This window comes from Buceros rhinoceros, unplaced genomic scaffold (assembly GCF_000710305.1).
Source record: "Buceros rhinoceros silvestris isolate BGI_N320 unplaced genomic scaffold, ASM71030v1 scaffold11682, whole genome shotgun sequence".
Taxonomy (NCBI): Eukaryota; Metazoa; Chordata; class Aves; order Bucerotiformes; family Bucerotidae; genus Buceros; species Buceros rhinoceros.
This window is the reverse complement of record NW_010400725.1, coordinates 12,198-28,618: the sequence shown is the minus strand read 5'-3', so window position 1 is coordinate 28,618 and position 16,421 is coordinate 12,198. Positions and strand designations below refer to the sequence as shown.

At 39.4% G+C, this 16,421-nt stretch overlaps 1 protein-coding gene across 1 annotated transcript in view; it reads left to right on the top strand.

Moving 5' to 3' along the window:
• Positions 1 to 937: 937 nt before the first annotated feature.
• LOC104489803 (myosin-binding protein C, cardiac-type-like) overlaps positions 938 to 16,421 on the top strand; it is a gene marked incomplete at its 3' end in the record, with an annotated part of 24,688 nt that continues 9,204 nt past the window's right edge. The window contains exons 1-8 of the mRNA XM_010132007.1: positions 938 to 1,086; positions 9,870 to 10,136; positions 12,168 to 12,263; positions 12,528 to 12,611; positions 12,754 to 12,902; positions 13,870 to 13,987; positions 14,994 to 15,042; positions 16,309 to 16,353. Coding sequence (XP_010130309.1) covers positions 1,062 to 1,086; positions 9,870 to 10,136; positions 12,168 to 12,263; positions 12,528 to 12,611; positions 12,754 to 12,902; positions 13,870 to 13,987; positions 14,994 to 15,042; positions 16,309 to 16,353 — 833 coding nt within the window. The remainder of the gene's footprint in view (positions 1,087 to 9,869; positions 10,137 to 12,167; positions 12,264 to 12,527; positions 12,612 to 12,753; positions 12,903 to 13,869; positions 13,988 to 14,993; positions 15,043 to 16,308; positions 16,354 to 16,421) is intronic.

The window sequence follows — 16,421 nt, the reverse complement described above, 5'->3', positions numbered from 1 at the left end:
TGAGGTTTTCACAGGCTTCTCCAGAACCGGAAAAATTGAAAACCACATCTTGAAAAAATCCTTTTTTCAGCACTAGTGGTAGCTAAAACATCTAAATGCTTAGCCTACAGAGTTTCTCTGATAGAGCTCAAAACTCTAAATGAGACAGACAAAAGTGACAGAAAATGGATCTACCTCCATGTCAGTAAAAGGGTCATTGTCCACAATGACTGTTTCGACATATGCTAAACATATGAATAAATAAGAAGCAATGACTGCAGCATGAAATGGCAACCCCAGAGTAATTTTCCAGTGAGATTTATCCCAGATCTTTTCTATATAATTAAGCAAAATTAAAACTTCTAGAGGTACCAAATAGGAAAAAGAAAGACTTGCTAGTTTCAGGAAATGTATGCTGAGGATCAAGGGGGTGGATGGGAAGGGAGGACTGAAACTATTTAAGTATTGTTATGATTTCTAGTTGTGACTTCAAATGTCAGTAAAGTGTAAGTGTCTCTGAAAGTTCTTTCCTGGAGGTTCACATTCAATTTTACAAACACAGTCCTTGGTAGAAGAGAAAAAAAAGAACTAAGGATAAAGCTTTCTGAGGGGCTGTTCAGTTCTAACCCAATTAGGCAGTGAGAATGCAGGCAGATACATCCTTAGAGCAAGTACACAACTGGCACACGGAGACATAACAAATGTGCTGTAAACATGGTATTGTAGGAATTCTTAATGCAGTACCCTCGTGAAGCTGGACACTGTACTGTAGGCACGTGCAACATCAGAATGTGCTCTGGTTTGTATCAACAGATCAGTGGTAGCCAGTCTTGGGTGGTTTGAGCTCTCTGGCTCCTGGAACTTGGCTATATTTATCCTGGCTGATGTAGCCTGTCAAGTGTGTCCTGCTGTCGATAAGGTGCCATAGTTGACAACAGTGGGGGATCAAGGGGGAGGAGCAGGATGGGGGCTTCACCGAGAGTTTCTTTAGAGGGTCTCAAAAGCCCTGCAGCCTCATTCCTCTTTAGCTCAGACCCTGCTTTCTAGATCTAACTGGGAGCTTCATCAGAAACAAAGTGAAGATGCCAGAGCCTGTAAAGAAAGCAGGTAAGGATCATAACTGACAGACAAAACCTAAGAACAGCTTGAAAAAGAAAAATGGTAGTAGCATTTGTGTGCTAGAGAAATGAGATGCCTCAGCGGAAAAATAAAATAGATAGGAAAAGAGGATGGTATTTTATGGAGTTAGACATACACGGTACGTTGAGTGACCTTGCAGTCAGTAACGAGACCGGCAACTCTCAGCCACAGAATTTTCTCAAGAGACTTTGGATGAGGGAAGAACACAGGTGAAACACGTTTAATTCTCATATTCTTTGGATTGCTCATTTTCTTTTCCAGTCACCTTCAGGACTCTGAAAAAAACTTGGAATCTTTCTCTTGGGCAGTTAGGCAGCATAAACCTCTCCTGTTTTTGTTTTGGTTTTTTCCCTGATACTTTTGAGGAAGTGTAAGTGGCAAACTTTGATGGTATTTGTTGTTAGCGAAATCTCTGTGAAAACAAAAGCAAATGGCACCTGGTTCAGCCATTACTCTTTCTAGTTCTTCCAGCCAGTGACAGTATAGCTCCAGGGAAAAGGAAGATATTGTACTGTAAAGAGTATATGCATATTTCTTTTCAGTCACCCTCCTCCATCCTTTCCCCTTGAGCCAGAGATAACTAGCCGTTCTCAGAAAGCGAAGGTCACAGAGTCCAGTGCAAGGCCTGTCCCACCAGAAACACATCAGGAAAAGACTTCAGATTTAGAAAAGTTCTAATTCAAAACTGAGGAATAAGGAACCACTCAGAGGCTGCCCACATCAGAAAGAAGGGGAGGCCTAAGATGGGGTGTAAGGTGAAATGAATCTATTTGTCTGAGAAGGAGGAAGGAGCCTGGGAATCAGAGGCAGGGAGAGTTTAGCTTCAGGACACCTGTGCGTGGGTAGAGGAAGATGTCTCAGGAGCACTTTGTGTCTACAATTAAGTTCGGGAAAAAAGCTGTCAGAAGCTGAAGTTATGATTGTTTGAGGAGTTGTGCACGTACCCAATACACAATGGGGCTGGAGAAAATGGTCCTAAATCTGGGAGGCTTCACAGACAGAGCTCTCATTTTGCTGGTGCCAGTGCATTCCCAGAATCATTACTACTACTTGAATGTACAGTACAAGGTGCTTGTTTTTTTAATAACATTAGTTATTAATAACAGTTAATAATAGCTGATGATACTCATTAATGTAGGTCTTTGTGCTTTGCAAAGGAGTGAGCAGATATCGGACTCCTGCTAGGCTGGTCAGTGGGAATATCACCTGTGGTCACCACGACAACAGAAGAAGAACTTGTTAGGAAGAACTTCCATTTTGGCTGAAATATTTGGGATCAGCCACTGCCAGAGGCTGAGCACAAATCCAGCCCATACCTCCTATCAAGAACTGAAAAGCACTAAAGCATGATTAACTCCAAGGTTCTTTATGTTCCTTCTACATGATAACTCTAAAGCAACAATGGTGTCACCAATCCTTCAGTTTCACCACAACTGTAACATCAGTTAATGTTCTTAAAGCTGCACTTTCTGAAAGCAGATGGAAGTAGAATTGTATACAAAAATGAAGTATATACCGGACCTTGTAATCGTAGACAAAACGTTGAAAATAGAAGCTGTAAATGTTCAGCAATTGCCCCAAACATAAGACATTTGTAATCAGATTCTGTTTTTAAAGTCACATGGTATTTGAGGTTTAGTGAAATGCCTAATGCTTGTGATTGACAATGCTGGCAAAAAGAAATACGACAACGTAGGCAACACTTGACAGTGTGATCACCTAGGCATTGTGGCTTTTGATTTCTCATGGTTTAACTGCCTTTAAATTAACATTTTCAGTCCCTGTGGATGAGAGGTAACTTCTCTGTGAAGATGCCCACCTTTGCTAGATAATAGTTAAGAGAAATTCTATTTCAGCTTCTTTCTTCAGAGAAATCTAACAGGTGTCTAACATCACTAGTCCTATAGCATTCTTCTTAAGAACAAACCAGCCCAAACACTGCTATAATTACAGCAGGAGGAGGAAAAGCTCTTATTACCAACTCTTGACCGAGACAGAACCAGTCACATGCCCCATAACTTTTAGAGGGGATCTTCTCATGCTGCCAAGAGACAGTAATTCCTTTGGGTTTCTATTTCATGTTTTTTATACAGTTCAAGACTTTTCAAGATTGGATAATGTTGATCATAACCTCAGGAGGGCTGAATAATCATCTAGCAATTCATACAAAGGAAAATGCTTCATGCCAGAGAACGATCAGAGATATTCTACCTCTATCTGCTGTTTTAACAAGCCTTTTAACACGTTAAAAAAACCACAACAATAAACAAACAAAACCACCACAAAATCTAAAACAGTGAAGTAAATGTACCAACAGATGTTCTAGTCCAACTAAAATATCTCAGGATAAGGCACTGTCCTATTTACTTACAGAATACCGAAAGAACAGTCATAGCTTTCTAGAAAAAAAAGCTATACAGCCCCCAAGAGGGGGATTTACTGTCAGAGCAAACAATCAAACATTGAAAAGCATCACATTTTTTCCGGGTTCTGTTGCAGGAACTTTATGGTATTCTCCCTTTGATGTAAACATTTCACAGTTAATCTCTGCTCAAAGGTTTGCTTTTTTGAAAGTTTTGATTGCTTTGTTTGTTGTGACAAGTCAGAAAGGTTAAAAAAACCCCAACCATTTCCCTAACAATTAAGAGGAAACAGCTGACCTTTTAAATACCAAACTTAGTAGATAAATGGGACTTGATGGGAAATGTTTGCATTACTATATCTGGAAAAGGAGAAGTCTGGTATTGCTCACCTTCTCTGAAAATCAGACAATTTTTATTCATGTATTTTATAGATTGAGGAGTCTTGATTTTGTAGTTCAGATTAGGAAATATTATCAAGGGTTTATAAATAACCTGGCTTGTAAGTACAGAGGGGCTTTTGGCGTTAATAATAATGATCAACGATGCATAATGAAGAGTAGACTATAGAATTCTAGTTTGACTATAAGCTATAAGCTCGTTGTTTTACTTTTGCAAGCACCTAGCACAGTGAAGTACGGCTCCATGGTAATGACCTTCTGTGCACTACAGTAATACAAAAATAAATAATAATCATTAATATATTTTCCTCTTTTTAAGTTAGGATGCAAAGCAGCAGAACATTATTATCCCTACTTTACAGAAAGTATGATGGAGAGAGAGAGAGAGGGGGAGGTGACTCTGCTTAGTGCAACTATTCCTCGCCTGTTTCTCATGTTACAGGAATTCACAATCGCAGCTGCTGAAGTAGGCAGAGAATGATAAGATTGAGTAGTTCAATAGCTTTTGGATCATGGAATGATTAAGCTTGTAACTGCAAGAAGCCACTTAGGTCCTGACCGAGGAATGCACAGCATCTTTATATAGTTCCTCAGCAAGGAATTTACCAGCTCTGTTACTGAAGTCTGCTTATCCACAGTTTGGCTTTTAACTCAGTGGAGGACCAAATGGTATAAAGAGAAGACTAGACGCCAAGTGTAAGTACTAAAGCAAGGGCAAATTTCCGACATGAAGCCTTAACAAATTAAGGAATTCCAAGAGCTAATACTACTTCCATAAAGTTAATTCAATACATTGGCCAGATACGTATTTTTATACCAAATACACAGAATGTTCAGTAAGGTAACCCAGCTTTGTGGCAGAAAACCTGTGACTATTTTTTCTAATCACACTCATCACAGATTTCTGCTGGAGTTTGAAGCACATGCATTCAACCAGACACATTAGATTCTCCTCAAACACTTATAACTTTAAGAGCCTTTATTTCAGAAAAGCAGAATATCATTTGAAAGCTTTATCTAACACACATTCTCCTTAAGTGCTTATCTCACTCTCCACCACATACATGTGACAAATAGTGAGTGAGGAATACCTAACGTCAGAGCTACCACTCTGAAAAGGAGGATGAAATATAAAGAACAACAATAGAATGGCTCTCCTTTATCGCTCTAAGTAGCTAAAATCACTCTTGTGGAATACACACTTCTTCCTCACTTTCATTTCACATATGCCACCCATGCTTTGAAACTCAGTGATTTTGGGAAAAGGTTTTCACCTAATACTTGTGATTCTTAACAAGCCAAATCATTTGGAGAATGTGGCTAGGAATTGAAATTATTCCAGTTATTTAAACTTTATTTTAATATACATCTTATCTCCATTTTTTCTGACAATGATCAAAGCTCTTCTAGCTTCTAATACTCACTCTTGTTCTTAGTAGGGATACAACAGTACTTAGTAGCTACTGATGAGCAGTTTCATGTGTACAGAGACAACAGAAAAACAGTCTCTGCCTCAAAACACTCACAAAATAAAAGCCCAGTAAATAGATAGTTCAGGAGAGCAAAGGAAACAACGATTAGCACAATAGAGAGCGACCTGGGTAGTAGCTTAGCGGTTTCCTAGGTTTTTGCGTAGCAGAGTATGAAAAAGTTCTGAAGCAGAACAGTAAACTAGGTTGATAGTGAGTGTTAGAAGGGGATTGCTTCAAAGCAGGTCAGAAAATAATGGAGAACACGTGAAGTTGATAGGAGGAAGATTAAATAAAGGGCAGCCAGCAGCAGGAAGGCAAAACACTACTTTTTTTTTTTTTAATTTAGGTGAAAAGTGAAGGAAATTGGTCTTGGAGCTTAAATGATTCATTCTAGTTTAATTTGGCCAAAAGCAAATATATTTTATATTTCTTTAGCCTTTTCATTGAAAGACTTATTAATAAATTATTATCAAAATGCAATCTGATCGTGGACCTCAAAATAGAGCTTTTGACTTCTAACTAATGAAGCTGTAACTCATGTAATACGCATAACTGTATGGTTTGACGTGCACAGAGGACGGGTGCTGCATGCAAGTTGCAGCAGAAGCAGCATTAGCCACTGAAAAGTTTTCTGAAGACTATTGGAGACCACACAGCCTGCTTCCTCTTCTGACTGGGGCAGAAATTTGCTGGTTTACATTACTGAGAAGTTACATCAATTTCTTTGCATTATGGAAGCTAGAAGTGATTAGGAGGGTCTAAGGATATGAGAAGTGCTGAAAAACGGGTTAGTACAAAGTGGGTCTAGTCTCAATTTCTTTGATTATTAGCTCCACATGCCTCTTCTCCCATGTTAACTCCCCACAGCAATTCCAATTCCATCCCAGCAAAACACTCAGACCAAGAGCACCTACTGGTCTCCTTCCATCCGGTAATTCCCGTCATCGTCAGCACGGGTCATTCACGTGAGTTTCTGCCCTCTCTCCAGAACTGCTGGAGTACGTTAGCACTACTGTCCCCTTTCTCTCCCTTGGTGCAGGGTGGGTTAGAATCTGCTGGGAAGCACTGAGTTAACTCAGTAGGCGGCAGAGGACATGGGCTACTTGGTCATCAGGTGCCCCTGCCCAATGGCTCCTAAGTGCATGTTCGATTGGAGTCTGGACAAACATGTGATAGTGCCTGAGATCTGTCAGTGCCTGACAGACACAAGAGCTCTAAGATATTCCACAACATCACATGAGAGGTGTCACAGTCGTTGGGTCTTCCACAGCCTGATAGCGCTGGTCATATCCAAGAGTGTTTTGAGCATGGGATGGATATATGGAGCTCAGAGGGGTGTAGCTGGGTAGAAGGCAAACGTTGAAGGGAGAGAGGTTGCCAGATGGGGAAGGTGTCGCTGATAAAAGCATGCAGAAGCGAGGCTCTCAGGACAGACAAGAAGTTTTGAGTGGTGGTGTTTAGGGACATTCCTAATAAGGAAATCACTGGATTGCATTGGTATAACTGCACGAGAAAACAAAGAATCTGCTGGTGAACTTGGATTTACGTGTTCCTTAAAGCAGCATCCACAGCGAAGGAGTCCAAGAATAGCTGATCTCTCACTTCTTTTCCTTCTGCTAGGCAGCCACAATTTTTCCCACAGAAGGAAAAATCATGGCATTCTCTTCACATGCTTGTTCAGCAATCTTTCTTCTGCAACACAGTCATTGCCTGTAAAATCTCCAGGCGTACATCACTGCTTTTCCTTTGCAAATACAACCAGTGAAAGATGAAAGGGAATACAGATGGAGCAGAGAGACACTCCTTCGGACACAGCTGCCCACTGACTCAGAATCTCAAGTGCAGGACAATGACTCTTAGAGTCTCCTCTACTTGAGAAATAGGGGGTTCTCCAAAACTGTTCTTGCAGGCCTTTGTTCACATGGAAGATTTTGGGCTTTTCCAATTTTATGTTTAGTGGAAGTGTTCACAATCATTTTAAGTTGAAACTGAAATGAGTCTTTTGGCAGGAAAGGATAGAGAGAAAAAGACAATTCTACATGTCTATTTAGATTTCCCAAAAGTCAGAAATACTATATGGCGGTGGAGATTTCTCCCTGTGTGTGTAGTTTCTGCCCAAAAGATGTTTTTGTTGAGCCATCTAAAGTAAATGTAAGAAACTTAATCACTTTGCAGGGTGTGCAACAGATCAGAGAGTTACTTCCAATATGCATGTCTTGAAACCCTGCCATTTGTAGGCTGGAAGCTTTACAGGCCACATTGCAGTTAAGTAATTAATATGTATTTATAGATATTTTCGTGCTTAAATAGAAGAGTGATGATGACAGCACTCAGAGACAAAAAACATGCCTCTTAGCTCCTTTATCTCTAGCATCACCGGAGGAGGAGCCAGCTAGTAGGTATTTCAGGGCTGGGTTCCAGTGCTGACCTGGCTCCCCCGCTGTGCCTGGCCACCTTTACATGTCTTTTGAATTCCGTACATCAAACCTCCTGTCTACATTAACTCTTCCGCAATTATTCAGCCATACACTGCATCGAAGTATATCCTGCTGTGCTATTTTCTGAAGTGCAATACCGTATCAAAGTATGTGCAACCGGTAACAGGCATTTGACGCTACAGGATAGAGCCCTATATCCTACACAGAACTCTATTCCTTTTAAGAACCCAAACTCCCCTTATAGCCCTGAGGTTAGAAAAAAATCAGATAAAAGCACACAGGAACATTCCACTCCCAGAGGAAATTCCACACGCTTGTATCTTCACATGGAAGAAAAATATGCAGAAGAATACAACAGGAGCTCAGTCAAGGCTACTATAGGCTCAGTGTGAACCAAAACTGCTTTTTTGATCAAATATATAAAATGTGGGGCTAAAGAAACAGAGAAAAATGTATTTTAGGGTTTTTATATGAGGCAAAATACAATCCATAGTAAATTCTGAAAGTATTTGTAATTGATACTTTAATTGAAGTTTAAGCAACTTTGTACCCTTTGAAATGTGAACTGTATTATGACTAGTCATAATACTCTATGGCCATCACATGAAATCTTTGCAGATATAACTCCCCTGAGGTCCATTAATTTATGCAGGACATGCTGAGTGCATGCCTTAGGAATAGAGAATTTGTGCAATGAGTAGATCATATTATTAGTAACGGACCATGTGTACTAACTAAAGCACCTTTTTGAACACGAATGTGAACTATTTCTGTTAAAACTTATCCACACTATGTTTCTTTAATTTTTATAAAGCAGACTCAAAAGTTCAAAGCTAACTGTAGCTATTACACTGTTGTGGTGTTTGGAAATGTTCTTGTTGCTGCCCAAATAGGACAGCCTTAGACAATTTGCCACAGAGGTGATAGATATAATTAAATAAGATGGAATTACTATTCAGTGCATGAATCAGGCTGTTAATTACTGGTATTTTTATACATGAACATAGCTCATGGCAATTAGCAAAAAGTTAGCAGACTTCAGTAAGACCAAACCATGAGTATAAAATGAAACACTTGATTCAAAATACAGTTGAAGAAATCTAAATAAATAAATCAGGGAAGAAATTGGTAAAACAAGTTATCTTATTAAAATTTAACCTTGAGAAAGATTAGGATACTCTTGGACCAAAATCATGGTACATTGCTTGCTGTCCAAATTCCTATCTGTTGTGCTGCTTTCATTACATATGAACTAAAACCTCATTTGGTTTATGCTTGTTGGCTCAATACATTAATAATTTCATTAATTATCATTATAAGCATCATAAGTGCTTCTCAACACATGGAGGAAATATTTTGATCCACCTTCCAACTAATTAGAAACCTAGTTGTTGTAGAGTGCTACGTAGGCAAGTACCTTAACTTTAAATGCTGAACTAAACATTTTAATGCAAACAACGATTGATATTTTTTTAGCTGGGATAAAAATACAAAGGCCATCATAGGAACATGCATTCCTTTCCACTACAGCCTTGGTCAGTCAAAACAGAAGGACTAAATATGAGCCATTAATTCACTGTGATATATTAGGCCACAGGTTGCTGCACAAACTGCAATTTCTTTGGAGAACCAGATCCTGATCCTGTTTAACAAGTGTATTAAGCAACTGTTAGCACAGAGTTAATATTTCTAAACAAAATTGCATGGCAAATTAATATAGAGAGCTTGATATGTAAGAATACATATCATGTCATCTAGTCACAGATCAAAACATCCACTTACGAAAAATCAGAGCTCATTGTAGGGGGAAAGAAAGAAAGAGGAAGATGGACAGTGAGAGGAGTTTGCTATCCATTTTATTTTATTTCATGACAATATGGAGAAGATACAACATGTCAGAGACAGAACTCGGTAAACTCAAAGACAATTTCACACCTTCTCTGTGGAAAGTGTTGTAATTTATATCTTGCATGGGCAGATGGGGAGAAAGGAGACAGCTGTTGCAGCCACAGCAGCTGACTACACCAGATATGCCACAATTGCAAAACAGATTTGAGTGAGCCTTCTCTCTCTTTTTAGTTTCTGCATTTACCAAGAAGCCGAAGACAACAGAGGTGACAGCCGGAAGCACAGCTGTGTTTGAAGCAGAGACAGAAAAAGCTGGCATCAAGGTGAAGTGGCAGCGAGCCGGCACAGAAATTACTGAAAGCGAGAAATATGTCATCAAGGCAGAAGGAAACAAGCATTCACTGACAATCACTAATGTAGGAAAAGAAGACGATGTGACATATGCTGTAATTGCTGGAAGTTCCAAGGTCAAATTTGAACTCAAGGTCAAGGAACCAGGTACTCCTAAGCAATTCTAATTTCATCAGTATTTCCAGTCCCACATGCAAACTTCACCAATGAGGCCCATGGAGATTAGCCTACCTTAACACAGTAAAATTTCTTTATCAGTAATACATCTGTTTTGCCCAATTATTTTAAGGTACTCATTAATATTAAGCTGAGGAATACCTTTCCTGTGGCTAAGACACCCATTTCCAGATGTCGGAAGTTCACACAGTGGGGATCACAGAGGAATTTCTCAATGTACCTCTTCAACAGTCTCTGTCAAGCTTTTCAGCTGAACTATTGAAAAGCAAAGCCAAGCCAAGCTAGTCTAACCTAACCCGACCTAAATTAGGATGCCTGCATCTTAGACTTGGTACCTTTTTAAAAAATTATTTTATTTACAAACAAAATTGTAAGAATTGACAAAAAATTTACAAGTTCTGCTGTTATGTTTTTAGGAGGTCATACATTACCAAAAACTGTCTCAAAATCACCTGCTAATAGAATTAGGTATTTCGGGAGGAACTTGAATATGAAGAGTAACCTTCATATTATTTGTATATTACCTAATGTTACTACCGCTGTACACATTAAAGGATCAGCTAGATGGGAAATTGAAAAACTTCCCCAGGCTTTTCTATAAAGAGCCAAATTCTCTGTAATTTTGTCATGAAAAATGTCTGAAAATACTGAAGATAGATGAAATTGCTCATTTTTTTAAACATTTTGACATTCCCGATTCCTTTTTTCTCCTCCAAAACAGTCCCCATATACCACCCCTGGTATTTTAATTTTCCCTTTTTTATTCTGGTGAAAAGGCTTAAACTCAAACTGTTTATCTCACCTCCTCGCCTTTGCTATCACTGTTTATTCTGGCAAACATGATGGTAGTGAGATACTAGTGAATATTTAACAGGAGACAAGACATCCTGTTCCAGCTGAAAAGCCAGTGCATGACAGATTATGAGAAAGGGGAAACCCTAGTATGGATTAGGACAATTTAACAGCTGTCAGAGCATATAGAGGTATGATTCTGCTGACTACCTCATCCTTAAAGTAAACAGGTACTTATTACACTAGCTGTATCTTCCGCATTGTCCTTCAGGTGAGCTGCCCGTAGAGCCTGCCACAGGCAGACAGCCTACAAGTAACAGTCACTGCCTTTGGAAGCGTAACCTACCTAAAAGCAGGATACTCCTGACAAACACACATTGGTGATGGAGGTATCAAGATGCCAAAGTAGAGATAATTTTCCTGTATACACTATTTGCTGATGCCTCAAAACAAGCTTTTTCTAAACAGCTACACATCCAAGTTATGGTAGCTTCTGAACTACATCAGTGAGAATTAACATTTATTTTTTTTCCAGTAAAGACCAAGTTGAAATTTATTTGGACAAGAGCCAATGGGATACTTTCTAACAATAAGTCATACTTAAGTATTAAAATAATACCAATTTTTAAAAACCCACTGTTTTCTTTCAAGACACAAATACAGTTTAGGGTAAAAGGCATAAATTTTCTGAGAGTGGCACTGACTCATGTTCATATATTCACAGGTATCCTCTTGTTTTTCAGTCCTTACCAAGATTAGATTGTTAAAAACTAAATGGATTGCCCATTATTATTTTCACAAACAACAATACTTTCAGCTCTTCATTATCAAGAAAACGGAAACTGCCCCCTAACCTGTCCAGACACAGCCACCTCCCTTTGTGACAGAGGAGCCACTCAAATGGGTCATCACGTGGCACAACAGGGCCCGAGATCTCTGGTGGAAAAGACTCTGCAAATAGCAGGGAAACTGCATGCGGTACTTGTGTGAGAGGTAGGCGACCCCCTTTGGAAGTGTCTCCGCTACCTGTGGAAGAAAAACTGATCTGTTTCAGGCAAGAGCCTCATTATCTGGCTTCAGCAGCCCCTTCTCCTTCCAGCAAATCCTCTCAGTTCTAGAAAACCACAACTAACATACATTAAAAGCTGTTATTTTGCACAATTTTTTCAGAACACAAGTAGAAACATGGCTTTCTCTAATCTTTTCCAGAAAAGAATGACACAGTCGCTTCTGCTGAAGCTGCTCCAGCCACAGCTGCCCCCGAGTCACCCGCCCCACCAGCAGAGAGCAGCCAGAACGCAGAAGGTAACAAGGAACTAACACCGTTATCAAGACTTGTTCATTAACAGAAGGGAAGCACAGGACAGGGAGTCCTTAGAGTCAGTGAGGTAGAGACAGAAGCTGAAAGCAGACCATGGGTGATGAATGGCAGACAATAAAGAATAAGGAAACTCAGAGACAGAAGAAACACACTGGTATTTTGAAATTACTTAACAAATTCATTGATAGGCTGTAACAGAAGCTGATGCAGAAAGTTCTGACTAGTAATTCTGACGCTCATTTCAGCAGTATCTGCTGGGACTCAACCAGAAGAGCCTCCGGACCCTATTGGGCTGTTTGTGACACGACCCCAGGATGGAGAAGTTACTGTGGGTGAGTATAAAATGTGAGTTAAGTGACGTTTGTAAACTGTACCTGTTGCTTGACTATTTAGCTGTCCAGGTACAGGATGACAGCAGTGATATAACAAATAAACACTATTCACAATCTTATTTTAACCTACTTCCTTTACAAGGTGGAAACATCACGTTCACTGCCAAAGTGGCAGGTGAGAGCCTGCTGAAGAAACCATCAGTGAAATGGTTCAAAGGAAAGTGGGTGGACCTGGGAAGCAAAGTGGGAAAACATCTCCAGCTACATGACAACTATGATCGAAATAACAAGGTACAACTGGCAGAGTGAGGTTCTCAGTTTTCCAGATATTAATCTTTAATCTGGGGAAAATATAAGCTAATAAAGGAATGTTTTGACACTAAAATACCCAAAGCTATTTGTGTACCAAGGTACGCAATGCCATACTTACGCACAGCAGTCTATGTTCTGACCGCTCACACGAGAGACAAGCACTGCATACAAACTCTCGTATGCCATATCTATGATGAAATGAGAAAACATCTGGAGGACTAGGGGAGAAGGAGCTACTGCAGGATTCCCTCCATCTTCCCCTCAAGTAATAGATTCTTGTTATATTTAACAGAAAAATGTAAATCAGACATCTTGGTCTGTCTTGGCTTTAATAGATAAGGCAGTCAGCTATTAGTGTTGGAATTTATTGTTCTCCTGCGTTGTCTAGACTACTTTAAATAGCTGAGTAAGATCAGATTTACCAGGAATACATTCAAAGATACACAAACAGGAATACAAGAGAGTCTGTACCACTGAGGCGCCTCATCCTGTGTGGTATATGAAACACTACTACCCTCTCCTGGACGGAAGAGAACAGACTTGCTCACATTAGCTACTCCTGTTGCTGAATTTTTAGACGTACTGTATACACTCTGAGTAGAGGCCGTATTTCTTTAATGAAAGCTCTGTTCCTGTTTCCAACATACATTCAACTGGTGGATATGATCTCTGTACATACCAGTATGGTTTGGTAATAAACGTTGTATCCTCTGGAAGACCTGTATGATAACACTCCTCAGCTGTTCCTACTGAACTGGGAGGATACATGTGATTTTTATGATGGTAATGAGTTACACACTTGGGAGATTCTTAATTCTAAAAGGACACTGAGGCCTGTTTCATCCCTCATCTACTTCTCTCCCTGCCTTAACACGCTGTATTCTCTCTCCCTTTTCACCATTTCATTTTCTAACTTACTAATCGTATCTACTGGCGTCCTTTCTAGGTGTACACCTTTGAAATGGAAATCATAGAGGCAAATATGACTTTTGCAGGAGGGTACAGATGTGAGGTGACTACCAAGGACAAGTTTGATAGCTGTAATTTCAACCTGACAGTCAATGGTAAGATGAATTTCCTCCACCTTGTTTTTTTTATGATTTTTTTCTTCCTGTATGCCCATTGACAATTTTTTCTGGTACATAATGGCTACTAGAGAAGCACAGACCTGAAGAGCTACAGGTACACTTAAGAAGCCCACAGACGAGGGCTGGCAGAGATAGAGAGCGTTAGAAGTAACCCTTGGATGTCACTCAAGTCAGAATTGTGTGGCTCTTAAAGAAAGCACACAGAGAGATGCAAATCACCCCAACTTTTCTCTGGCATGGATCACCTGAAAGAGCTCAGTATCTGGACCATTTCCTGTTTCAGCGGTTCTGTTGAACGGACAGCAACATTAATTTGCGTCCAGCAACCAATGAGCCTAATACACAAAAACAAATGTTTACTGAAGTTCCTCACTCATCAGTGCCCATTTTTGAAGTTTCACTATTGGCTGTAGCACTCGTGAGACCTAGAGGCTGTGACTGAGAACAGTTTTTCTCCCAGTAGTAGGAGTACACCTATTCATACTAGCACAAGCTTAGAACAGAATAATTAAGCTCTCTCTAACATCCTCGACGGAGTTTCTGTAGGTCTCTACATATTTCCGGGAATACACCTTTGCTTCCAGATGATGGATTACATTTTACTAGTAGTTACAATATTTAGTTGATATCCAGTGGTTTTCTTATGAGGATTTAAATAACCCTTTGAAGCCAGGATTGAAACTAAAATTTACCAGCAGGAGAACTGACAAACGATGTAAGACAGTTTATCTTGCTGCAGTTTATTACGAAGCATGACACAGAATTCAGTTATACATGAAACGCGGGATGTTGAAAGCTAGTTAGTGATGGCTACAAGTTTAAAGATGATGCTTCAGTCTTTCTGTATGTAATTGATCACAATTTTCAATACAAGAACTTCAGGGAAAAAATGTCTGCAAAGGAAAAGCTTTAGAAATAGCACTGTATTTTTGCATTATTTTGACTTGCTCTCGCATTCTCGTTCATCACCTTTTGACAACAGAAGCGCCAATAACTGCAGACTTGGATGTTCGTGCTGCCTTCCGACGCACGTGAGTATGTACAGAAGAAACTTATGTAGATCAGCTTATACTTCCATGTGGAAATCATTACTTTCCTAGACAAAACTATCTAGAATGAAAGCTTTGGTACAAACAAGTACAAAGGCAGGGATATCTACTAAGAAAATATTTCTATTAAGAAAATATTCCTACTATTAAAATACAGCTCCTATCTAAGAGAGTTTCTAAATCCATCTAAGAGAGTTTAGACTTTGTAGCAGCATAACGCTCATGCTTGTTGCCAGTTGAGTGATTGATAATGTGTATAACTCTACCAAGAACTTCAGCACTTTTTTTACAGACCCATAAGGAGCACTCCAGAGACAGACCAATAGGGAAGGAAAAGATTCTGTGTAATGCCTAGTCTGGATTTGGTCTGGCTTGAGGAACTACATGTACCTTAACGCAAATGTTTGCTAAACAAAGAAATGGAGTTTGATGTCAGATCTGTAAGCAGCATGTCACTGATAACATTAATACAAGCGTTTTGATTGTATTTGTTCTCATGTTCTCATTCTTAGCTGCATGAAGACAATGAGACTGTGTCGTGTAAAAACGCAGATATATGTAGGTCTCAGATATTAAAGACTGCAAGGTATTGCACTGGTGTTGAAAAGGCTATTCTCCCCACTTCTGTAATACTGTCTGAATTGATTCATGACATAATGGAACAGTGTTCCTTTCTATGAGTAAGATTTCCAAAATTAGTTGTTCTTTGGAATTTTACTTAGACATTAACAACACGTGGTTTTCCACTGTTGAGTATTTCTTCTCCCTTTGTGTAATTCAGAGTCCATTTTAGTTTTTATATATTTTCAAAAAGTTACTAGATCAAGAATATCCCAACAGATACCTATTTCTTTAACAGAGGTCACAAATCATCTGTGGCAACTTCTAGAGTTTTTTCCTAGAAGTGCTATTTTTATACCAGTTTTTTTTTTTTAACATTCTATCACAAAGAACTACAAGACCCTTGCAGAATCATCTACAGTCAAATCCATCTACAGGTAGTGACCAGCCTCGCTGTGATGCCTGTTATATAGAGGACATTCAGTGCTTAGCTGCACTGTGTTATTTCACTGCATACTTCAAGAGTTTCTCTTCTTGCTAGAACAATTAAAAGAATTTAGAGTCAGGTCAGAGTGAACACAGTGTGAGCACCTTCAGGATATTCAGATTTTCAGTTTCTTCTGTAAGAATGGAGCCAAATTTTGAACTGTTTAAATCTGAAGCTTTGTCTTTGATACCCTCACTCAGGAGCCTGGCAGGAATGGGGAGACGGATGACTTCGGCCTTTCTCAGGTAGCCACTGTCTGTGTCAACAGACAAATTCAAGTCTAACAATGAACTGTCTCTCTGCTTCGGAAAAT